The sequence below is a fragment of the Schistocerca americana genome, chromosome 8 (assembly GCF_021461395.2).
Source record: "Schistocerca americana isolate TAMUIC-IGC-003095 chromosome 8, iqSchAmer2.1, whole genome shotgun sequence".
NCBI lineage: Eukaryota > Metazoa > Arthropoda > Insecta > Orthoptera > Acrididae > Schistocerca > Schistocerca americana.
The window spans coordinates 228,503,407-228,530,636 of NC_060126.1; the positions used below are offsets into that span (position 1 = coordinate 228,503,407).

General features: G+C 37.0%; 1 protein-coding gene across 1 annotated transcript in view; it reads right to left on the reverse strand.

Annotated features, from left to right (window-relative positions):
* Nucleotides 1-27,230, reverse strand: part of LOC124625777 (histone-lysine N-methyltransferase SETDB1-like) — a 284,740-nt gene that overhangs the window by 42,038 nt on the left and 215,472 nt on the right. The window contains exon 21 of the mRNA XM_047149218.1: nucleotides 10,538-10,632. Coding sequence (XP_047005174.1) covers nucleotides 10,538-10,632 — 95 coding nt within the window. The remainder of the gene's footprint in view (nucleotides 1-10,537; nucleotides 10,633-27,230) is intronic.

The following is a 27,230-nucleotide window of genomic DNA, read 5'->3' on the forward strand; positions in this document are numbered from 1 at the left end:
CATTGAGTCAAACAGAGCTTGGATGGCTTGTACAGGTACAGCTGCCCATGCAGCTTCAGCACGATACCACAGTTCATCAAGAGTAGTGACTGGCGTATTGTGACCTGCAGCAAGCGGTCATGCATTATCCTGCTGAAATGTAGGGTTTTGCAGGGATCGAATGAAGGTTAGAGCCACGGGTCGTAACACATCTGAAATGTAATGTCCACTGTTCAAAGTGCCGTCAATGCGAACAAGAGGTGACCGAGACATGTAACCAATGGCATCCCATACCATCACGCCGGGTGATACGCCAGTATGGCGATGACGGATACACGCTTCCAATGTGCATTTACCGCAGTGTCGCCAAACACGGATGCTACCATCATGATGCCGTAAACAGAACCTGGATTCATCCAAAAAAAATGACGTTTTGCCATTCGTGCACCCAGGTTCGTCGTTGAGTACACCATCGCAGGTGCTCCTGACTGCGGTGCAGCGTCAAGGGTAACCGCAGCCATGGTCTCCGGTCTGATAGTCCATGTTGCTGCAAACGTCATCGAACTGTACGTGCAGATGGTTGTTGTCTTGCAAACGTCCCCATCTGTTGACTCAGGGATTGAGACGTGGCTGCACGATCCGTTACAGCCATGCGGACAAGATGCCTGTCATCTCGAGTGCTAGTGATACGAGGCTGTTAGGATCCAGCACAGTGTTCCGTATTACCCTCCTGAACCCACCGATTCCATATTCTGCTAACAGTCATTGGCTCTCGACCAATGCGAGCAGTAATGTCGCACTACGATAAACCACAATCGCGATAGGCTACAATCCGACCTTTACCAAAGTCGGAAATGTGATGGTAAGCATTTCTCCTCCTTACACAAGGCATCACGACGACGTTTCACCAGGCAACGCCGGTCAACTGCTGTCTGTGTATGAGAAATCGGTTGGAAACTTTCCTCATATCAGCACATTGTAGGTGTCGCCACTGGCGTCAACCTTGTGTGAATGCTCTGAAAAGATAATCATTTGCATATCATAGCATATTCTTCCTGTCGGTTAAATTTCGCGTCTGTAGCATGTCATCTTTGTGGTGTAGCAATTTTAATGGCCAGTAGTGTCTGTATCTACATACTGTGTATCTACATACTATAATGGTTAACATGTAGAAAAACTGTATTCCAAAATAGAATTTTGAATCCACAGGTAACACAACTTTTTTAACACTAACTTCTGATTTTTGGGCCCCTTAGGATTAATGAAGTTCACTGTAACACTTCTGTAAACACACATCAATTACATCAAAAAGGGATTCAATGGTCAGTCTTGCAAGAAAATGAGAACCGTGCAGTTCATTAATTATTTTAATAGGTTAAATTCCTACAAAATCTAAGTAAAAACAAGATGCACAGTTGTGACACAAAAACTACTTTCTCAAAAATGATGTACTGACTGTCCTTACAAGGGTCATTCAAACAGTAATGCAATACCGTCTTTTTCTCAAAGTAGGATCATTTTATTCATAACTTATTATATCATACTGATTCCCAATTCTTTGGCCACAAAACAGTATTTTTCAACATAATCTCCATTCAGTCCTATGGCCTTACGCCATCTTAATCGGTCTTGTATGCTGTCATGGCACTACTCTACAGGTCTCTCTCTCTCTCAGCCAAGTTCTTGCTGCATCAATAACTTCCTTATCACTGCTATAGTGCTAAGTTGCTGGAAATACATGACATGACACAGGACGGTTTAAAGAAATCGCAGGCAAAATTACAATTTTTCCAATAAAACCTGGCTGAGAAAATAAAATGTGCTGTATCATTTATTAAATGTTTGTTGTGTTACAAAGCCCAAGACTACAACACAATTTCTTTATTCACCATTCTTAAAAATTACTCAATGATGAAAACTAATGTCCTGCCTCAAAAAGAGCAGTAATATGTTTAAAACTAAACTATAGAATTATTACTGTCACTTACTGCTCACAAACACATCACTGTTGCTGTTACGTTAGCATTTTTATTTTTGGGCGATAATGCTTTTACCAGTAGGCACAGCATTCATTTCTATCCAATGCAATAGTTGTTACTTATGCAAATCATACCGGTGACTTTGTGGAGATATATGTGAAGTCTCAACCTTGCAGTTGCGCAATATGTGAGAAAGAAATTCAATGAAGGTTTTGCCATTACTTGACAACTGGCAGAGGTTCTGGAATTTACCAATAGCAAGTGACACAGAATTCGAAACAAATATGGGCTGGTGCACAGGGAGGATAAAAGAGGGCAAGGATAACAGATGAACAAGAACAAAACAGTAATTTCAAATATGGTAGGTGGGGAAGAAAACAGGTCGTAGAAGTAAAAATATATAAAAATAAGGAATTTTTTTAAAAATATTAGGATAATTTAGACACCAACAGGCTTAACTATACATTATGGAGTACTTTTTTTTCTCTTATTAACTTAAGTCATTTTATATGAATCAAAGTAGTCACAAAAAACATGCAATGCAGTCTTAGTCATGACTAAAAAACAAAAGAGAGAGAAATGTCAACAGTATGACTGCTGCAAGGCAGAGAGAAAAGTTCTTGGTCTCGTTGCACATAGAAAACTTCACTATTTGTAATGTTGTATAATTTTTCCACCGAGTTGATTAGCTCGCTGAAGTGCGATTTTGAAAGGGCCTTGGCCATTTATGGCTAATACAACTTTACTGGATAAAAAATGATTGCAGTCACTTTTTTAAAAAATTGTGGGAATAGGTGGAAGTAAGAGAATGTCAAATCTGGTAAAAAGTATGGTTATTCACACAATATACAACAGAATGAACTCTGGAGAGTACGAGACAGGTACTGGTGGAAGTAAAGTGATGAGGGCAGGCCATGAGCAGTAACAGGACAGTTCAGTTAGTAGGACATCTGCCTTTGAAAGACAATGGCACCGGGATGGAGTCCCGCTCTGGTATACAGTTTTAATCTGACTCGAATTTTCAATTTATAGTAAACATTACTATGTTTTCTCACTGGTGAAGTATTTTATGGACCTGATAGTTCTATGACACTTTTTCTACTTTTGCAATGTAATCCTCTCATAGCTTTTCATCGACATGGTCCAGGAGACTTGAGTTCTAGTTGCTAATTATTTTCATACAGGATAACAAAAATGATAACCCTTTTCAACCCTCAAAAAGCACAGCTATAATCATCCTAGTACATGAAACAAACTCCTCTACTTTTAGTGCAAGATTAGCAGCTTCCACTCCTTTGGTTGCTAATTTGCTTCTCATCATGCAAGCCATATGTCGACAAGATAATAAACGAGACTACATTCAAAATGGTCAGATGCCTCAAGCCAATCCCAGTTGACAGACGTGTGTGTGTGTGTGTGTGTGTGTGTGCCAACCAGGCAGCATTTCTTTGTTTGTAGAACCTGAAGGAATGAATGTGGCTGGTGACTGCAATATCCTTTAAATAGCTAAAATACAAAAAGCAATCTATTATTCAATATATTAATGTATGAAATTATGAGCTAGCACTCACTTATTTACCTACAAGAGATGATATCTTTAATACTGTCAACATACACACAAAAATATATGAAACTACCCACACTACCTCAACTTTTGGAAATATTTACCACAGCTTATACACACATGAAAGTACATGACATGTCTTACATTTTGGAACTATAGTGTTGATGCTTCGTTTTTCACATATTCATGTAATTGTGTATCTTCAATGGATTCCTGAAGGTCGAACTGTTAATCAGCATTATTATCTTGAGGTTCTTGCTCAACTCCATGAGAATTAAGGAAAAATCTGTTCAAAATTTTGGAAGAACAAGTCACAGGTTCTGCATCAAGACGACACATTGGCTCTCACCACATGGCCTATTAAAGAGGTTTTTTAATGACTTACGGGATCCCAGTGTTAGACAACCCACCTTTTTTGCCTGACCTAGCACCATGTGACTTACCATTTCCTAAGGTCAGATCTGCATCAAAAGGAACAAGATTTCATTTCACGGAAGTAGTGGAAAACTTCCAGCACTGTTTCTGTCAATGGAAAATATGCATGGAGCTTTGTAGTGATAGAGGAGGAGGAGGAGGAGGAGAGTATATTGAGGGCAACAATAACTAAATATGTATGTTTTTGAAATAGAATGTTTTGCAGCAGCAGTCCCATCATTTTACAGCCACATCTTGTATTAAAAGATGAAACATTTAATTTCCACTTCAGCTAACTCCTGAGCTCTTTAAAACCTGTTAATGAAAATAAAAAACCCATGGTATTGTTCCAGATTCAATAAAAAGTGTTATCTATTAAACATGTAGTACAGGCATGAAGCACCACAGGTATATCTTGCTGCTGACATATAAAGTACCAATGTGGTCCAAGATGGGCAGGTCGACCACAGCCTGTACTTTAACCACCAAGATCACATGACTGCAATCATCTCAATTTTTTTTTTTTTCTTTTCTTTTCTGGGGATCTAAGAAGTCATGTGTACAGCAGTCTCTCCGATATGGTTGAAGAACAGGAGCACTGAATTTTACAGTCTTCTGAGACCAGATGTTTCAAAGAATTCATAATTCACAGCAGAGACGAGCGCAATACTGCAATCAAATGGGAAGGTGCTATGTGGAGCACCTCCTTCATATATGGGCGTACAGTAAATTGTAACACAGTGTGCTGAAGTATTGTAGTAGTATGTGTTAAGGTAGGCCTTGGGTGAAATTTGTGCCCAACTGGACTGCGACCTGATTGAAAATTTAACATTCCAAACACATTTGTTCCCGCTAGGACAGTATTTGATACTGAAGTCATTGGTGGCTCATAAACGCCCAGTTGCATTTGTCTTGAAAATTGCTCATTTGCTAACTGATGTTTACTGGAATGATTTTCTTACGTTATTGCATACTTTCACCAGTATAAGTATTTGTTACATCCTGCACACAACATTTGTACTGAGGTGTCTGTGGTGCCCCTCTCAGTTTTTTCTCCTCCAGATGGCCACTTGTGTTGCTTGGATCTTAAACCATCCCTGCTTACTTATGAAAATACTATATATTTATATATGGCTACATGCTGACCATTTACGAGTGTATAAACTGACTACTTACTCATAACAGAAACTCGTTTACGAACTTAGATGCAATGTCAGTGTAGGTTGCACTTCAGCTCATTTGTCTTGTCTGTCAGACATTATATGCTGTAGGCAGACTACAAAAGTTACATAGCTGCACATTCATTCTGAGCAAAAGTTACATTCTATAGGATCAATTTCCTCTATATAACAACATATTATTGTGACATGAAAATGAATTTTTAACAACAAATTTCATCAGAATGTAACTGTGGTGTGGTGTTGTTGATAATATTCCCTACTGTTTGTGTAGACCCCTTAAAACTGTACTCCACACACAATTCTGAACACCATCTTCTGGGCAATGATTAATTCTTATGTACAGATAGCTCTTGATTTTCTGAGTACAGATTATCCTAACAAAGTTCGGCAATTTTTGAAAAATAAAAAAAAGAAGCCTGAAATGTCCTGCTGTAATCAGAATGGATATTTTTATTTAGTATACAAATTTCTATTTGTGAAGACATACGATGACCAAAATTTTCATGAGTGGTTAAAGAATGTTACCTATGAGATTTGAGTAGCTACATGATGTGGATACAGTGAAAAAGGGTGTTTGGCAGTGAAAGAGAGTGAAGACAATGCAACTGAGGAACCTATCATCAAGCGCAATGATGCACTGAAATATGCCTCTCTGTCATCAGAGTATGTGGGAACAAAATTCATCTGGCTAGACCAATCTTCTGGTTCTATGGAGAATGAGGACAGACGGGCGGGAGACATGGAAAACAGAAATGAATAAAAAATGGACAATTATTTCCTAAAAGTGAACTGAAGGCAAATAATAACAAAATACAGCATGTTTTAAGTGAGTAAGTTTTAAGTGAGTAAATAAGTTACCAGTTTGTGGAGTGCAGTGCATTGGGTTTCTAAATGTGACATGTATTTTGGACAATCTATGTTTTTTGGTTGTCTGTTCACTCTTGTGTCAGCATTAACCCAGATAATCGGGAACTTGGCGTAGCTGAATGAGTAGCCCAAATTATCAGGTCACAGCTTACTAATGACTGAGTATCTGCAAAATACATCTATCTATAATTTCTAAGTTTGTAGAATCAGCAAATTTTTTGGGAACGTTAATTTAATATAGTTCCTTTACAGATCAACAAAACAGTTCTTGTAGTTAAGCTTCCATCTATATAAACATAAATTTAGCCATGTATAGAAACTGTTGAGAGCACCAACTATATAACAAACGTGTGGAACAATTTTTTCTGCTTCCGTCACTTTTCACTAATATTTATTAGAATGACACATTTCAGCAGCATGCTGCCATCATCAGCTGCTTTACAGTGACATGTACATTAACAAAGTGTGATGGTGCCTATTTATTGGGGGTGTGCCAGTCAGGTTATATACTGAAATTTAGTGCTGTGCACCGAAAGATTAATTTATTTCAGTGTATACCTTACGTGAGTTGAGTATTTCACTTATGTCCTACTTACATTTTTGCTGGATTTGGATGGCACACAGAGCACAATGATAAACACTTTCATATTCAGATGTTTACATTCCAAAGACTCTTAGCAGCTAAGATAAATAAACTTCAGTTGTTAAGCTACTACAAACAATAAAAATATAATATTTTCTATGAGCATATTTACATAATGACACACGATACATGATTTCTTTGTTGTTCAGTATTGTTAAGTCATTTTAAGTTTTAGCAACCTGTTACCACGCACTGTGCTATAAACGAAAATTTCTAGTTTTTCATACAAGTCCATTTGAAATCCCTTGTCCATTTTATGTTAAAACCTGAAGATCATTCACAATATCCTGGAATGGATAGTCAGTGTGCTTAATCTGGGTGGTTATTGGTGATTTATCATAATAGTTTGTGAGAGAAGGAAAGTCTCTTCCAGTTTGGCATTCATGAAGGTTTTTGTATTTACTACACACAATTTTGTAAATGCTTCGACTGATGACCATAAATGTTAAGTCCCATAGTGCGCAGAGCCATTTGTAAATGCTTCAATTGCATGTTTTATGACATACTCTACACATGCAAAGAAGATACTGATGTTACATATCTGATATAATAATCTTATGATTGGTATAAGACTTTCAAAACACTATCTTCTTCCGTAAACACTGAGAAATACATATGACAATAGCAGAGAAGGAAAGTTGCTACTCACCATATAGCGGACATGCTGAGTCACGATAGGCACAACAAAAAAATTCACACAATTATAGCTTTCGGCCATTAACGCCTTTGCCAGGAGCGCGCGCACACAAACACACACACACACACACACACACACACACACACCTGCAGTCCCAGCGAGCTGAAACCACACTGCGAGCAGCAGCACCAGTGCATGATGGGAGGCCACTGGGTGGGGGGTAAGGAGGAGGCTGGGGCAAGAAGGGGGAGGGATAGAATGGTGGGAGTGGCAGAGAGTCAAGTGCTGCAGTTTAGACAGAGGACAGGAGAGAAGGTGCGGAGGGGGGACGGGGTAGTAGCAGAAAGGAGAGAAATAAAAAGAAATTAAAAGATTGGGTGTGGCGGTGAAATGATGGCTGTGTAGTGCTGGAATGGGAACAGGGAGGGGGCTGGATGGGTGAGGACAGTGACTAATGAAGGTTGAGGCCATGAGGGTTACGAGAACGTAGGATGTATTGCAGGGACAGTTCCCATCTGCACAATTCAGAAAAGCTGTGTTGGTGGGAAGGATCCATATGGCACAGGCTGTGAAGCAGTAATTGAGATGAGGGATATCATGTTTCGCAGTGTGTTCAGCAACAGGGTGGACCACTTGTTTTTTGGCCAATAACTTTGTTGTGATTTCACATTAGCTTCACTCTCTAAATGACATTCAAAACAAATTTCCTTTTCAAGTGATCATTTGAAACTTATCACCTATTTTCTTTGATATTTCTTTGGGCTGCATTCTCATCTTTGGCTGCTTACGTAGAATAATTCCACACGTAAATAGGGGGAGGGGGGTAAGCACTCGCAAACACAGAGTCAAATGAATTGGACCACACTGGTAGTGTAATTGCTAAAATTATCAGGAGGAATTTTTATGTAGCATTTTTTACACTGTAAAGCAAGTAAACTTGTGCTCAATCCAAAGTATGCTTTGAACACTGTAGTGTTTTGCTAGGAATAGTGTTGCGCCCTTGCCTTCCTCTCACCTCTGAACTGACTTATACAACGAATTAAGAGTTCAACATGTACTCCTAAACAAAGTGCAACTTGACTTGGCATTTTCGTCATTGTTACAGGCAAAGGAAGCGATAAGTATCAGAAAAAAATCAGAGGACTGTGGGGCGGGAGAGGGGGTGTTTGAAACCAAAGTTATAGCTTTGTAGTCTGGAACTTAACCCACAGAGGCACATTTCTGTACAAACCACCAACAACTTATTTAGCAAACAGAAACAGCCTGAGCCAAGAGAACAAACACCATTTATAGAATTATGTAGAAGTAGTAAATAAATGAAATACTGTGGTATTCTTCATTATTAAAGATACTAATAATTTATTTGTGATTTTGTTTGAATGATCTAGTAATTCAAATGATTCTTTAAATAGAAATTTATTAGAATAATGCTCATTGCTGCTTACTGCTGTATTTTGTGTTTCCTTCCTCTTTCTGGTCAGTGATAAACAAAGTTGTCAATTAAACTCAGTTGTCATGCTTCTCAACATAAAACTTTCTCACACATTCTATTCAAAATGTGTCTCCATGTCTGTGCAATTTTAGTTGCAGAGTGAACATGAGCAATGTTTCATCAGCTACACATTCACAAAAATTTACAATTCCACAGCTAAATTGAAGACATTAATAACGTTCAATATCTGATTATCATCTCAATTTTCATACTTGATCAATGTGATAATATTTGGTGAATCTCAGGTATACAGCACACACATTATACTTAGAAAATATTGAAAATCAACAGCTAAAAACAAAATTCTAATTCTACATGTATTCCTATGCTTTCTCGGCCCATTAGTGTGATGAAGCTGGTTCTTTAGCTACATGGCTGGGCCGCTCACCTGACACCATGCACTCACTGAATGCACATCTGCATGATGGTGCATGAGCAAACTGCTACTGCACTGTATGTAAAGTGAGTGATGAGAAACAACCACCACTCACATGGGTTCACATCCACCATGTGGATGCAGTGGTTAGTGCAAAGCACCTAATGATTACTGCATGCTGCCGAAATGCATTATGCTAATAAACATTAGTGTAAAGTGACAGAAACAGAAAAAATTATTTCATAAATTTCTTCAATATGTCTCCCCAAAATGTAAGCTATTATTACTTTTTACTGCTTCCTGATAGTATATTACACTTTTCAATAATGATGTGTTCATTTATTTATTTGTTTTTCTTTTAATAGTACAAAAATGGATGAACTGTACTCTTGAAGTTTACAGCAAACAAATTTTCTACAAAGCAGGGGAAAAAAGAGTAGAACCACTTGACATATTGTTTCCAAACTTCCATATACCTTTAGGTAGTGTTAATACATCGAATATTTGGACTACTTATTCTCAATATTGAATCTTCAATTTTGTGACAATGTCACTTCTCAAACTACTGTCACAGTGATGCGAGCAAATGATGTGTTACATACATTTGAAAATATCTTAGCTAAAGGTATTTTGGTATTTGAATATTCATTGATGGTATTAACTAATGTACAAATAGCTGCCACATCAGAGAGATCACTTAAAAATCCGAACTGTGAATGCTTTTCTTTCTCATTACTGCAAAGATGCGTTGAAAACCCCACAAATTGTTTAGAAACCTATTTAAATATGCAGATTTATGACATGTAATTGGCTATTTTTGTACAAAGCCCTTGGCATATTCTTAACACTTTTTTTGGATGCATACATAAATGAATAAACCCCCATACCTGCTGCTTTTATAGGTATAGTCATGCTGACTGAAGGGTATTCATGCTTCCCTTTGAGGAGATTTTATTATGAAATTATTTTCTCTCACATTGTTATTTTCAGAGCAATAAAAATTAAAAGTTCAAACTATTACCAAAAAAGTGTTCTTTAATAGCATCCCACACAAAAATACAGAAAGTATGTTAAACAACCACAGTCTTTTGGAGCAAGGGATTCCTATTTCTGCAACAGGGAACAGGACTGAAGCAAAAGGGAATATAGTACATATCGACAGATTCTTGAGAATCAAATCGTAAGTGGGTAATGAATGAAGCTACTTACCTTTCATTACTTTTTTCAAGCTTGCCTTTCTACTTACAGAGGAATACTACTCTACTCCAAAAAGTTGATATTTAGCTACTTGAGGGTGAATATAATGTACAACTGCTACAAGCCATTAGCTACTTTATATATTTCCACTTTTCTTCTTCTAATGATGGGAGAAGGAAAAGAAAAAGAAGAGTCAACATGGACTTACTCCTCAGTTTCTTAGCACGAGCATTTGTAGTTTCTTTGCTCTGACTGCTGTTCTCCGATGATTCCTGGTATGACCGTCTATTACGAAGACGTGTCCTGAAGAAAAGTAAAGCTTGATCATGTATTCAGCCATGTAAACCACTTATACATTCGTACTTTCACATATAGTTGAGAAATGACTTGAAAAATATGCGGCTTGGGTTAAAAATTAATTACAAAATATATCATCTTATATAAGCTTGAAAGAAAAAAGCAGCAAATAACTGGTATCCACTACTTTCACCATCAGAAGCATATCTGTCACTGTATCATATAATTTTTCTACACCAAACCATAACAGCCCATATAAAAAATTTAGTTATCAAAACAATGATGATACCTGTTGGTTTTAAACTAATCAGATCTATTTCAGAAACTGTAAGGAGACAAACTAAAGATAAGCACACTTCTGAAGAAGTGTACCATTAGTACCAGTTAACAGAAAACAGGAAGATAACATAAGAAGATTAATGAGAAATGAAAGGATATGTGACAAGGAGGCAAACAAGTTTTACCTTCATGATGGAACTGTTTTAACCACTGCAGGCTGTCAGTTTTATTCCTTTAATGCACTTTGCATATAAATTACATTACTTGCCAAGTGTGACCCTAGACCATTTTCAATTGTCCGCTGCATAATCCCACAACTACAGTAAACAGGTAAGACACATTAGTGGACAGCATTATGATTACATGTTACCGTTTCTGTTTACATTACTTACATGATGTTAGTAATATGTGTGCCAAATTAAAAAAAGATTGTGCAGTATTGTGTGGGGACAGGCTTTTGTTCCTGCATATATGTATCTCAAAAATTACGAATATAGTCTTCCACAAACCATCAGCTTACATGCATAACTTTCACAAAACGTCATGTAAGCAAAAACTTTACATACAGCTAGGTAGCTTACTAGCCCTTACACATTCGTTTAACATCATACTATGTACTTTCATTCACTCATACATAAATGTAATTACTACAAATCACAGCGAAACATACCTCATCCAAAAATTATGATAGGAGCTATCATTTTGCAGAAACAAAATTATCACCACAGGGAGCTGTAGTCATGTGTTCAAAGTCTTGGTTACATGTTGTTACGTCTTATTAAAATTCTTACATCATGGACTTTGATGTTACTTATAACCAATAAAGGCATAATCAAATATTCATTACTGCTACCAAGATGCTACGAGATCTTATTAAATCTTTCTAAGAATAGGGTATTTGACTATTTTCTGAAAATAGTCTTAAATGGTTAATTACATCATTTTGTGCTCATAACACACTGTTTTCTCTCTTGAACATCAATGTTCTCTTATAAAAATGGAAATGAAATTCAAATAATTTGAAAGTCTGCAGAAACACTTTATTTGAGTCATGAGATGCCTCTGACGTCACTGGCCAGCTCGCTGTTCCTACTGTCATAAAGCTAATTCACAGTGGCGTCTTGTTTTAGGAATCACATTTCGAAAAACGGATTACAAATGGCGTGCAACACCACACTATACAAATTCATCCATAAAAACTCTTGAAATCTTGTTTTTGAGTGTTCCAAAGAGTGAAAAGGTGTGCAAAAAGTGGTTGCACTGTATCGGCAAAATGCCATCATGTCAATGCCCAAGTTCACTTACTTAATTAAAAATGTCTTGCATTCTGAAGTTAACATTAATTTTCCTCTATGATATGCTTTTACATTGTTACAAAGAAGGATAGTGGCATTCAAGGATATCAAGTTCACAGTAAAATTTATAGTTGTGGCCATTTTGTTGCACTTATTTGGTGGCTTGGTTGGTAAAATGATGGGTTGCCGAATATTAGAAGTCATATTCCTAGGTCTCTGATTTGAAACCTGCCAGCAAAAATATTTTAACTTATTTGTGAAACAAATTTAAAGTCATTGGATATGAAAACCAAATCACAAATACAAAACATCAATACACCAATTAGAAACAGAGTATTAGTGTTTTTTCCGTGGTGTTTGCAAGCACTTACATTAGCAATAGATTCGAACCTGTTCTGATCTGCAGTTACACATGCTATATGTTGCACCACATGCACTTGCTGCAGGTGGCATATCTATTACGCTTCTTGTATAGTGGAAATCAGCACTATGATTTGCCAAGAATAATATTATTGTGCTTAGGGTTGTAGTTCATGACTGACAGTTGACAATCTAGATATAAGATATGGACCCATTTCCAAAAGTTCTACGATTCCTCAGTTCTAGCAAGCTTAATGATGTTGCAGGGATCAGGTAAACGAATGTTCACCCTTGCACATATCACAGCTCTAAATGACTGGAGCATAAATGCATCAACTTTTGGGTGGTTTCCACTATCAGTGTACACAAAATTCCTTTCTATTGGTACTTAAAAGATGTAAATGCATTTTTATTATTGAACAGCTAAACTATTTGCAGAAAAAGTACGTAAAAACCTAGGAACTTCGGCTGATAATCCTGTAACACATGTATAGCTTAGTCTTACTCCTAGTCTATGATGTCATCAGAGCTTCAGCCAATAACAGAGCATTCTTGGTCACATGACCAAATCTTGATATTTGATAATTTTTATGCTTTAATTACTTAAAGGTAATGTGGAGCGGCTGCTTTCTCTCAGATGCATACTAAATGTGGATGTATTACTTTTACTCTGTCTGACATGTTCTTTAAACTGTGTGTTATGAGAATATTGACTGTAAATGTGAGCTGAATGTTATAATCACTCAGGATAGCAAAAATCTGAACCATGTTTTTAACATAGAAAAATAGCTTATTGTCCTCTGTCTTTACGCCACTGCAGTTAGTAGCATCTGTGCTAACTGTCATTACACAAACCATAAAGCAGCACAACATTACTGTCCCTCACCCTTTAGTAAACCAGTACTTACATTTGATTAAAGTCGTATGTCACATCAATATATTAACTGTCACAATCATTTACAAAACTGTTAAAATTGTTTACAATACTGTAAAATACTAAAATCATTTACATTCATTATTACTGAATAAGTCCAAGTGTCATTTTTGTAATATTTTTCTCTGAAATGGTCTCGTGTTCATTTTCCTATAGCAGAGTATTAAAATTAATAACTTTCATCATTAGTACAATTACAAAACTACAACTACGCAGAGATACAGTACTGCTTTGCAATCACTGACGAGATGGGGGTAAGATCAAGTCATTTTATTACCCAATTCACATAGGAAAAAAATATTAAAATTGTCTAAAAATCTTTTACTTCACAGATAATTCATGTAGGAAATAAAACATGATTAAAATTGTATACAAATCTTTATTCCGCAGGTCTGTCTTCGCATTTAATATTCACATTGGCTGCATTATGAGGTGCTCATGTATCTCAATCTCTTTTCTGCTCTGTGAGAATTTTTACTGTTACATTTATGTCTAATGTGGAGCGGCTGCTTTCTCTCAGATGCATACTAAATGTGGATGTATTACTTTTACTCTGTCTGACATGTTCTTTAAACTGTGTGTTAAAATTGCTCCATAATTGGCCAATGTAATTTTATCACAATCTCCGGCGTTTATTTTGTAAGTGACAAATTTATTGAAAGGTGGCTCTATCTGCATTTTGTGATTGTTGATGTCATTCAGCATTTTGTCAAAAAAAAGCATACATGCTACTTTACCTGAAATTGTTCCGATAATGGCGTGAAAGTGTATTTCAGATTTTCTTTTTTTTTACCTCTATAGCTAATGTGGTTTCATAATTTTTTTATTACTTTCTTTTGCTTTCTACTTCACCTGGCAGATTTCACTAATTGTGTGCAAACTGTAATTTGTTTGTAGCTATGGCTTCTATTATTCTTAGTTCCTTACCAGTTTCATCTTTTCTAATGGAAAGCTCACAATGTGATGAACATCAAATGGAAGAACACCTTTTTATGAGCAGTAGGATGACAGAAGTTGCTGTTCACTACTGTATTTGTTGTACATTTTCTATGAACGCCAAATCTATGTTTCAAATTACTATTATTAAATCAAGGAAGCTGGTTCTCATTTCCCACTCTAATTCCATTATCAATCCATTTGCATACTTTTTAGTTGTTTGTGCATGTAATTTCTCTTTTCAATGCTGCCATTAAAAGGATCAATTTGTCATCTACATTCATCTGTAATATACTATTTAATCCCCGTTCTTTTTATATTCATTAAAAATCTTCCTCTTTACATGGCTAACAAAGATGTTAACAAGTGTACCCATGGGTGACATTCCCATTGCTAAGCTTTTTTTTTTTATCTTTCATTTGTGAAAATATTACACCTTGAAATGGAAAGTAATTGTATAATAGCACTAGCTGTAGTACTTCAATTAACTCATTTTGATCATGTTAGCTGTACCATATCTTAATAAATTGTTCTGGAATGTCCGTACAGAGGTTTGTAATGTCAAATGAAGCAAACTTCCTACTCATAGGAATTTTTATGCTTTTAAACTCGTTTCGTAAATCTTGTGAGTTTCTAACTGTAAAATTAGTTTTGAATACATACAGTTTATTAATGATTCCATTAAGCTTCTTGCTTAACAAATACACAGGGCTGCTCATGGACAAACTTGTGTGTTTTCCTTATGGATCTTTGGTTGGGCTCTAAGGTTTAGGTACCTGGGCTTTGCTACAAGACAGTTTTTAATTTTTTTTTTCTTCTTGTGAAGACAGAATTGCATTTTCAAGCTTTTTATGTGCATTAAATTTATTAGTTGGTCCTTATCAATCTTATAATATTGTCATTCATGAAAAATTCATTTACCTTATTTCTATATTTGTCTTTGTGAGTGATGATCAATGTGCTACCCTTGTCCAACTTAACACCAATGGCATCTTTCTCTTAGAGTGTATTATTAATATCTAACACTGTATCATACACTTTCCTATTAGTAACAAATTTTTTTCTTGCAACTTCATCTGTTTGGCTGTTAGTTCCAAGACTTTCCTAGTGAGCTCAGCCTGCTTGCAAATTGACAACTGTCCCATGTCTAGTAAAACCTTAGTACTTGCTATTAATTTTTTTATTGATTTAACTTGGAATTTGGGTGAGATATTGTACATCTCCTTCAATCCAGATGTTTAAATTCTCTTTCAATGTTTTGTTTACAAACATTTTAACTTCTTTGGTGACAATCATCAGCAAATGTCTGAAGATGGCCTTGTAAGATGAAAACAGGTTAACACAACAAAAGTAATACTGCAGAACAAAAGCTAGTACTTTTCATTTATTATAATGTTGTTCTACCAAGAACCGACAGAAGATTCAGTTAACATGTACTTAAATCCTTTATTTAGTAATACCATTTCTACCCTGGTACACAGGATATCTGTTAGATTTGCTGCTCTTTGAGAAAAAATGTGTCCTTACATTGAATTTTACTCCTACTTTGTTGCTTAGTATTTCATTGCTTATTTTCTACAAGCACAGTAATTTTTCTTTTATGGAGTAAACATAAGTCTTCTCTGATCACATCTGCGTAACCATCTGCCAGACTAAGAATGTTACCAAACTGGAGGAGTGGTGGGTCTTTCCTAACAATAGTTGCCTTATATATAACAGCCGGCTAAACCATTCTTTACGACTGTACATTTTCCTATCTCATTCCTAATCCGCAATTATTCACCTTTCATTTTTACAGTATTCACTATTTTTGTCTTGGATTTAATCAACGCACTTATTTCAGTACAACAATGTTCGGTACAGCAATGTTCAAACACATGCTGTTGACACAAATACTCTCTCAATAGCCTTTACCATTTTTGATTTGGTACTCTGAAAAGATAAATGTATGATATTGTTGATTATTGTGTGTGTGTGTGTGTGTGTGTGTGTGTGTGTGTTACTTCAAAACTTATTTCGCATTATGTGGGGACAGGCACCTGTTCCTCCACATACGTATGTCGTATGTTATAAATATAGTCTTGCACATACCAGTCAGCTTACAAGCACAGCTTTCCCAACACGTCATTTAGGCAAAAGCCTTACTGACATCTAACTTACTGTATTTACTCAAATCTAAGCCGCACCTGAAAAATGCGACTCGAAATCAAGGAAAAACAAATTTCCCGAATCTAAGCCGCACCTGAAATTTGAGACTCGAAATTCAAGGGGAGAGAAAAGTTTTAGGCCACATCTCCAAATCTAAACAAAGTTGGTCCATTGTAATATGAGACACAATTTAGGTCGAATGAATGACGATACAGATACAGTAGTTTGGTTTGAGTCGTAAGCTTAGCAGTTAAGCTTTACCAGGTAGCCATTGCTGTGTGTCAGGGGCTCCGTCCATATTTATATGGGTACCCTTCCTTTTTCACATGCTTCGTCTGGTTTGAATTGATTGCTTATTTTTCTTTGATCTGATAAGCGCCATTTTCTTTGTTATAGGTGTTTACGTTACTCTAAGTTGAAAATTCATTACTGTACTGTGTCATGCATTGTTTGTTGCATTCTGATAGTGCGTGTTTTACAGCCTGTTGACGCTCGCGGCATGGCTTGCTTTTGTGCGCGCTACCGCCGCTTACAATTAAAAAAATAAAATAAAAGAGAGGAATCGTCTCATTAGCGAAACAATGGCAAGAGACTGCTATTTGTTGTTACTTACACTGCTGCTTTCTTTGATAATGATCAACAAGAACCAAATAATAGACTGCGTATGATAGAAGATGTTCTGAACGAGAGTCTAGCGAAAATTTTTCTCCATTTGAAAATCTTTGCAGGCGCCTCATTAGTACATTACATTCTGCACATAAATTAGAGTCATCTTAGATTTAAAAATCTAGTCAATTGCTGTGCTTCATTTCTGACTGTATCACTATTAGGCATAAGAATAATACGAATATAAACATGACATGATATGTATATTCTTCCGCGTTCGCTGTTGTCTCAATCTATTTTCGTAGTTTATTAGGCAGACAGGATTTAAATGAGATTGCAGCAAACACGAAACAATACATGGCAAAATGTTTATATTCGTATTATTCTTATGGTGAAGAGAATACTACATGGGATTCACAATTCATAAAAGTTCCTATTAGCAACCATCTCTTCTCACAGGTCGGAAAAAATTCAGAACGTAGAGTTCACCATATTGACGAGTAGGGTTGGCCATATTGACAAACATCCAAAACAGTCTTGCCAGTCGGATTTTCGTAGTACATTGAAATGCTGCTACATTCGAAGATGAACAGTACGGAATTTGTATTTACTTCATTGGACAATGTATAAAAATGCAGTGGTCGAAACTTGGGGCGGAGAAAAAAAGCTCGTCTTCCACCTTTTTTTTTTTAATTTATTTACTGACGCAGAGGATTTGGTGCCAGTATTTATCTTTGTGCCTACAAAGCATGCCTGTGTAGCGCTACATATATTCGATGGCAGAAGTTAGTTGTGGCGGCACCCACCAACATTTTTCAGAACTTCCGCTGGCTTTGCACTCGATTCTAAGCCGCAGGCAGTTTTTTGGATGACAAAAACCGGAAAAAAAGTGCGGCTTAGATTCGAGTATATACGGTACTAGTCCTTACATCTTCATTTACTGTGTACTTTTAGTATACTGATAAACGAATATGTAAGCTAGCTGTCAATAAGCTTTTGCCCAAATGACATGGTGTGAAAGTTGTAAGCTGATTGGTATGTGCAAGGCTATATCTGAAACATTCAACATATGTCCGTGTGGGGAACAAGCATCTGTCCCCACATGATACAAAACATTATTTTGGAATCACGTTTCAAACGTTTCAAAATGGGCTAACACTGAAGTGGCCAATAATATAATTTACATGCAAGTGGAGAAAAGGGATGAAACTGGCGGCCTATGGTTGTTAATATGGTTCCATCATTTAAATGATGCTGTAGACCTGTACAGAAGAAATTCATGTGACTCTTTCCTAACTGAGCACTGGGCAATGTTTTATCTTCCCAACATATCAAAATAAAAGCTCCAAAACTTTTGCAGTGCTAGGAGAGAATGTCATGAACATCATATTAAAAATCCTTATCAGTGGGGTCTGAGTTGGGGTGCAGGTGGGTTTAAAGGTTGTTTTTCTGTGTTTATCGAATAACTTTAAAGTCATGGCTCACAGTGAAAATTCTTCCTATTACAAAATTAAACTACATTAAATTTCCTACAAGAAGTTCCTATCCATCCAGAACTAAACAGTTTCCACATGCTGGAGAACTAAACAGTTTCCACATGCTGGTGTGGAAAAATCTCCGATCATTAAAAATATTGTTCTTATTGTACAGAATTAATTTCAAACTTTAAAACGTCGGTTCAGAACAAATTTTATAAATGTGTGAACCATCACTAAATTGCATTCATGCACTTCCCTCCTTCATCGGTCTGCAAACTACAGGCCAAGCAGGTGCTTCCCCATTATATCTATCACACTACATCACAAGAAGAAACTACGAGGTGTTTCACCAAGTTATCTGAGCCAACCCAGAGCGTAAACATGCCCGGGGTTGCTTATTGTGCACAAAATGCATTAACACTGCAGGGGATGCAGGTATGAGTTACTAATAACTCTAACGCAAGTAATGCATATGGTCAGAATCTATACAAATCTCTGCACAGTGTCCTACACTGCTGGAGGAGAAACTAATTCTTAGTCAATCTGTATGGCAGCTGAACTGCAGTTCTGGGAAGGCAGCTTCAGCCACCGAGAGCACTGCTCACTTTCTAGTTTACAGACAGATTATTCTCTTCGCAGCATTTCCTGCCCAGTTCTTTTAAGTGGTATACAAATTCAGTGAACATGTGTTCATAGAGTGAAGTTATCTTTAGTTTACTGAATGACTACTTGTATGCAGTTATTAAGCGAGCTATTGTGTGAAATACATTCCTGAGTGTATGCAGTTATTAAGCAAGCTTTTATGTGAAATACATACCTGTGTGTTTAATTTATATGTATGATGTTGTCAGTGACATATGTAGTGGTGCTGGAAAAGGGATTGGATTGGACTGGACTGGTAAAATGTGGTACATCACTGTTGTCCATCACTGACAGCTTATTGCCAAGCCATATAACAGTGTTTTAGACACTTGTTGGTGAATTACTGATTGACAAAAAAGTTACTGCACTTATCTCGCATTAATTGTGTTACTTGTAGAGTTGGCTGCACTGAGTGGAGCCATTTACCGCACATCCACAGTATATCTTTCAAGACGGATGTAAATACTGATCATGTTCAAGTCTAGAATAGTTATCTGTTCTAATGCACTGCCTGATTTTGTGTTGAAATATCTGAAGTTCTATAGAACCTTTTTTCAGTTGCAGGGAAAGACAGTTTTAGCCTCTGGGATTCTTCAGAGGTTGGGAGAGCTGAGGTTGCGGTGAGGCAATTACACCCCTCATGCTGTGAAAAGTGTTTTAGACTGTGATAGTGGAGACAATGAAATCAACATCAACAAATACACATTGACAGCATATTACTCTTGTAAAGCCTATTCAGTGTGGAAAACCGTTGACATCTCCAGCTGTTGATATTTCTTATATAACAGTTCCTCCAACAACCACAAATAAGAACTTACTTAATAAACTGAAAATAACTTCACTGTATAAATATCAAGTTGGTGAAGTTATTTTGTGTATTCACTTAAGAGAATTGGACAGGAAATGCTGGGGAGGTATAATTTGTCTGTAAATTGAAAAGCGAGCTGGTGGGAGACGCTGACATTCCTGGAAGAACACTATAGCTGCTGTTCAGTATGACTAAGAATCAACTTCTCCTCTAGAAGTGCTGAAAAGTGTGCAGATAATTATGTATATTCTGTCCATCTGCATTAGTTGCATTAGTGTTATTAGTAAACCATACCTGCATTCCATGTACTTTTGATGCATTTTGTGCACAATAAGCACCAATGCACACTGTGTCACCAGTCATTCATATGGTGAGGTGTGGAGGGCCAAAATATCTTTGTGAAAAATACTTTCGTTGCTTCTTGTGATGTAGTGGGGTACACAGAGTGGGAAATCACTTAGTCGACTTTCAGTTTGCAGGCCTATAAGGGAGAGAAGTGCATGAACACAATCTGGTAACCTACCTTCCCCATGCTTCTACTGCCACATCTTCCCCCTCGACCCCGTTACATCTCTGGTACACAATTTAGCCATTAATACAGCTCTACCGCACTTAGATGTGGCGCGCGTATTTAAAATTTGTTCTTAAGCAATTTCTTTTAATGATAAAAAATAGCTTTGCATTGTTAAACTACTATTTTTAATTTAAACACGCCTCCAACCCAATGCTCACTCTCCACCAGTTAGGATTTTTAGTATGTTGTTCGTGACACTCCCTGCTAACACTGTGCAAAAATTTGTGATTAAGTGACTTTTTTCTTGTAATTTTTCTTCTTTGACTGTACTTGGCTCCAGCAAGGAAAATAGTCAACATTATTTATTGAAATACGGTACAGCCAACATGACTGACATGAGTTAATTGAAATATTTCTGCTAGTGCTACTCACACTAGCTAGAGAAGTAAAAATAGAAAATCTATAATACATTGTCATGCCTTACATTACAACAATTTTAGACAAAGTAGCACGTATGCGTCATAAGAATAATGTTCACGTTAATTTCGATACCGACAATGTGCTGAGTGACATCATCTTTCACAAAATGAGACAGTGCCACCTTCCAATAAATTCCCCATTTACAAAATAAATTGCAGAGAAAGTGACCAATTTTACATTGGCCGAACGGTGGGAAACTTCAACACACATCTTAAAGAACACATCAAGCTGAGTGACAGTAACCCACCCACGTTCATTATGGATCTGGGAGAAAGAGCCACTCTACATTACACATAAACATTATTTTATGGTCTATGTGAATTAGGTAACAAGAATGACTTATCACCATGAAATCTGGTTGGTAATTGCAGAGCATTATCATACCTCTTCATAGAAGTAATTTTATTAATGATGAAAATTAGTTTTAATATCCTACTTTAGCAAAAAGAACATATGACCCCACTTCAGAGAAAATTACCAGAATGACACTTGTTTTTATTCAGCAATAATGAATGTAAATAATGTTAGTATGTGGCAGTACTGTGAACAACTTTGACAGTATTGCAAATAATTTTGACAATATTGGAAATAATTTTTACAGTATTGCAAGTAATTTTAAGTTCCCATACCGGTGTGACAGAACTTTAATCAAATATAAGAACTGTTTTACTACAATGGCAAGAGGCCAGTATTCAACTTTATGGTTTGTGTAATGAGAACACACACAGATGCTACTTTCAGCAACGGCATATGAAATGGAAGGCAATTCTCAAAAAGATTATTAAGGTCTTGTAGCACCTTCTGCAGCAGTAACAAATATATGATTATGCCTTTATTGGTTATAGTAATGTCAAAGACAATAATGCAAGAATTTTAATAAGACTTAACAACATGTACACAAGACCGATCACACAACAGTCCCCTCAGGTGATAACTCAATCTCTGGAAAATGGCAGGTCTTAGCATACTCTTTGAATGATGCAAGTTTACTGTGATTTATAACAGTTATAATATACTTTTACAATCCAGTCTGGATTTTCCATTATGTGTAACAGTTACATTTATGTATGAGTGCGTGTCAGTACATGGCGTGATATTAAATGATAATCTAATGACTAGTAATCTAACTGTCAGTAAGGCCTACATGACATGTTGTACTTGTAAGCTGACTGGTATGTGGAAGACTATATTTATAACATTCAGCATACGTATGCATGAAAACAAGCACCTGTCCCCACAATAACATGAAAGAAGTGTTTTTTTTATGTCACACACCCATCACCAATATCATTTAAGTAATGTAAACAACAACTGTAATATGTAAGCACAATGCTGTTCATTAGTGTGTTTTACTAATTTACTGTACTTTTGGTATCATATCGCAGACATCTGAAAATAGCATAACACAGTGCATTAAGGACTTAAACTGACAGCCTACAGTGGGTAAAATGGTTCCATCATTTAGTCAAATACACTGAGGATGTGGAGCCCTACAGGAAGAATTTAAACAAATGTTAAACTGGAAAAAAATAGCAGGAACATGGAAGAAGAAAAGAAAAGGAAGGGAAAAAAAAGCACGAGCCAAGAAGAGAGAAAGAATGGAATGGGGAAAAAACTAGCAACAGGTGGAACACACAAACAAATGATAAAACAATAAGGAATCCTCCTACCCCTAAAACTTGTGTGTCCTGGTTCACTTCACAGCCTCTGCACATTCTGCTACTGTGCCTTTCTTTCCCTACATCCACATTCACACTGCAACATTCTCCCCAATTCAACTAAGTAAACATATTTTAATTTTAGCTGCATCTCATCTCACTTCCTCACCTGCCTGTTATAATCAACCCCCCCAACCCCCAAACAAAGGATGAAAATTATTTTCCTGAACTCAGGGTTAAGCAAGTAATAATTCAGTAAAAGATCAAGCAAGAAGCAAACAGGCCCTCCCATTTATAGTTTTAGTGTACCTTTATAGAGAGTAGCGAGGCCACTCATCTACTCATTTGATTTAAGTAACCTGTTAGCTTATGTCACTTAGGGCAACAAAAAAAGAGGAAGTTTCAAACAAATGATGTTTCACATCATTACAAACAATTCTGAACAGAAAGTTATGGACACAGCTAAAGGCAGGCGCAGGAGTATAAGATGAGAATCCTAGTGACAGATTAGGCACAGGTAAAAGTAAATGGGATCCCTACCAGAAAAGGCATGGAAAAATGAAGTATATGATCACCACAAAAAGAATTACGTAGTATTAATGTTTCATATCTAATAAAACTTGAGAATGGGGTGTGCACAATCCCCCATAAACCACGGATGTTACAAAGATGGGTGTCTTGTGTGCCTGTGCAATACAGAGTCACACCGTAGGTGAAACAACATGGGGGTATATCTGTGGAGAGGGCAGGCTAACTGGTGGTTCCTGGTGAGGAGAAGCAGAGCAGCCTTTTCAGAAGTTACAGAGAACCAGTCTAGTTTATTTTCTGATTTGACCTTGTAACATAAGCCAAAATGGTCTTTTTATGTTGGTACTGCAAATGGCTGAATGCAAAGAGAAGCTGCAGCGCCTGTATTTCTTGACAACAGGCAGCTTTACTGTATGGCTTAATGACAATGGCATCCTCCTACGTAAAATATTCAAAATATTCTGGAGGTAAAATAGCCATTCGTATCTCCGGGCAGGTTGCTGTCCATCAGGATAAAAAGTTACTGGCATTTGACAAGTCTGAGCGCGGAATGTTACATCAATTAACCATCTATGTAGGTTAGAGAATCTTAAAGAGAAATTAGCAGGTTCAAGTTAGGTACACCAGGAATTACTGATGATCACAAAATCAAATATGAGTACGAATTCAAGAGTAGGTCTAATGATGAATTGGAGCACAAGAATGTGTGTAAATTACTATATACAGCATGTGAATGCATAATCATAGCCAAGACAGAAACAAAGCTGACAACACAGTGGTACAAATTTATATGGCAACTACCTTAACACATGACAAAGGAACTGAAAGAATGTATGATGAGGTAAAAGAAATTGTTAAGGCAGGTACAGAAGATGAAACCTTAATTGCAACATAGCAGCAGAAGGATGAGAAGGAAACAATAGTAGGACAGCATGAACTGTGAAGAGAAATGAATGGGGAAGCCCCCTGGCAGAATTTTGCACAAAACACAAATTAAATGTTGCTAATACTCGGTTTAAGACTCATATAAGAAGGCTGTACAAAGTGCTACCAAAAGTTCCCAGAATGTGTGAGCAGCTCGTGAACCCTCACTTGTACAATAAAATGCTGCTAGGTGGAACCTTATACAAGATGTGCCCAGTAAATAAGTATCATTCTATTCTACTGCCACTGCAGCTTTAGTGTCGGAGTTCCACACTCATCTCTCTGGTTTCTTGTCTTTCAAGTGATGCCATTACAGCTGAATTGCGTTGTGTTTACATTTGTTACCGATAATTCAAAATGTTTAAGACAGTCTCTGACCTGTCCGACTGTGAAGCGCATTCTGTAACAGGGATTTGAAAAAAAAAAGGAATGTTAAGTGAGCTGAAATTCATCGTCAACTTGTAGAGATTTATGATGAAAACATTATGACTGATGGACTCGTGAAGAAGTGGGTGTGTCAATTCAATGATGTACATGTGGTGTCAGTTCTTTTGGCTATGTCAGAAAGAACAGACACCATTCTGTTCATGCAGCCACTATGAATCAAAACACAAAGTGGGCATTAATTTATATCAATGTGGCAAGTTCAAAGTCTGTGCCATACTGGGACTCGAATCGAGATCTTATGCTTACTATGCAGATGCATAGACCACTATGCCATTCGAATACATTGGTCACCACAGGACTAGCACTGCACACCTCCCATCGGACCTAATTCTCAACTTGTACCACACACTACTGATGTAATGCCTCTGCTCATTAGTGTCATTACTCACAGCATTTCACTGATTTCCATGTGAGTTCAAGTTTGATGTGCATCTGCACTGAAGGGATGATTGGCTGTCATATATATACATAGTGTATGTTCTTTTGGACATGTCTGGAAGAACATACAACATTTTGATCCTGCAGCCAGTATGAACCCAGGCACACAGAAAGCAAGAAACTCGTGTTCAGATTCTGGTCCGGCACAAATTTTCAGCTTGCCCCACTGATATAAATCAGTGCCCACTGACAGTCAATGTCTTTGATTCCTTGTTGTCTTAATTCAATGATGGACAAAGTAATGTTCATAACAAAGCATGGACTGGGTAGCCTTCTGCTGTCAACGATGGTCTGGTTGGGAAAATGAATGACAAAATTTGTGAAAACAGCTGGTTCACAATAAGAATGCTTTGCATTGAGTTTCTACAAATTTAAAAAACTGCTTTGCACAAGATTGTCACAAATTAATTAAAATTTAACAAATTTTGCTCCCAATGGGTTCCAAAAATGCTTACAGATGTTCCCAAAACAAAGCGATTTTGCAGTGCTTTAACATTTCTTACCCAATACAGAGATAAAGGAGATGAAACCTAAACACAATGGTGACCAGTGATGACACACAGATTTGTCATGTAGCTCCAGAATCAAAAACAACATCTGATGGAGTGAAGGGCACAAAAAAAGACTTAATGTTACCAGCACAGAAACTAATGTAGACTGTGCTCTGGGGCAGACATGGCATTCTGCTTCTTATTTCCTTCCCCGAGATGAAACTGATGATGCGGTATGATACTGAGAAACAATGAGAAAACTTTGATGCCAATTGAAAATAATAGGCACAGCTGCTCAGTCAAGGCATTTTATTGCTTCATGACCACTCATGTAAGCATTCTGCTGGTGTTGCTGTAAACCTTATTCAACAATTAAGCTGGGAGCAGTTTGACCACCCACGGTACAGTCCTGACCTCACACTTTCTATCACTTGTTCTTGAGCTTGAAGCATGATTTTAGAGGAATGTGGTTTGAAAACAATGACACAAAAAATGGCATTCAGCAGTGGCTGTCTTTGTTGGCGGCATCTTTCTATGAAGATGACATAGAACAGTCCATTTTCCTCTATGACAGTTGTCTGAACAGTGATGCTAAACATGTACAAAAATACCTTAAGAAATGCTATTTCTTGTATATAAAAAAAATAAATTAATTAATAAATAGTTTGAAAAAATGTTTTTATGTGTTTTACCAAAACAGTACTTACTTTTCAGATATGTCTCACACATTATTTGTGGGTCAGTGTCTCAAGCAGCTTTGTACCAGTTGGTTGTGTTTAGTTATGTGTGTTTCTCCACTGTCATGTGTTGCGTGTCTTGCAAAATTGATATCTGGGAGCAATGTGTGTATGTAAACTGTTGTTTCAGACTCAAGAGAAAATGCTGCAGCAATGTATAAGATCTTCAAGAAAGCATTTGGGGAAGACGTCTTAGGCCACAATCAAACTTATAACTGGTTTAACCATTTTCAGGATAACAGAATTTCATTTGATGATGATTACCTTCCAGAATGGGCATCAACTGGCATTACTTTTGAAAATGTCACTAACTAAACTAATCTCCGCCAAAACAGGACATGAAGGTCCAATAGTACCGACAAGCCGCCATGTCATCCTCAGCCGACAGGTGTCATTGGATGCAGATGTGGAGGGGCATATGGTCAGCACAGCACTCTCCTGGTTGTAAGTCAGTTCATGAGAATGTGAAAATATCATTACTCTTCATAATTCGATGCTGGAAGATTGCAAGTAAACCATCAAGCACATATGCAATAACGTGGGGCTGTCTTATGTGATGTGTCAGAGGATTTTGTCTAATGAACTCCAAATGTAACAGATTGCAGCAAAGTTTGTGCCACAAATTCTTAGCAATGAGCAGAAACAGCATCGTGTGCAAGTCTTGAGAGAACTTCAAGAAAGACTTGAAAGCTGGGTTTATGGGTACAAACCGAAAACCATGCAGCAGTTGTCACAATGGAATAATCCATTGTCACCCAGTACTAAGAACGGCTGGCAAGTGAAAAGTAATGTGAGTCCATGCTCATTCCTTTCTTCTATATGAAAGGGACTGTCTACAAGAAATTTGTGCCTCCCTGTCACTTAGTCAATGCAGTGGTCCACCGTGATGTCCTGAGGCACT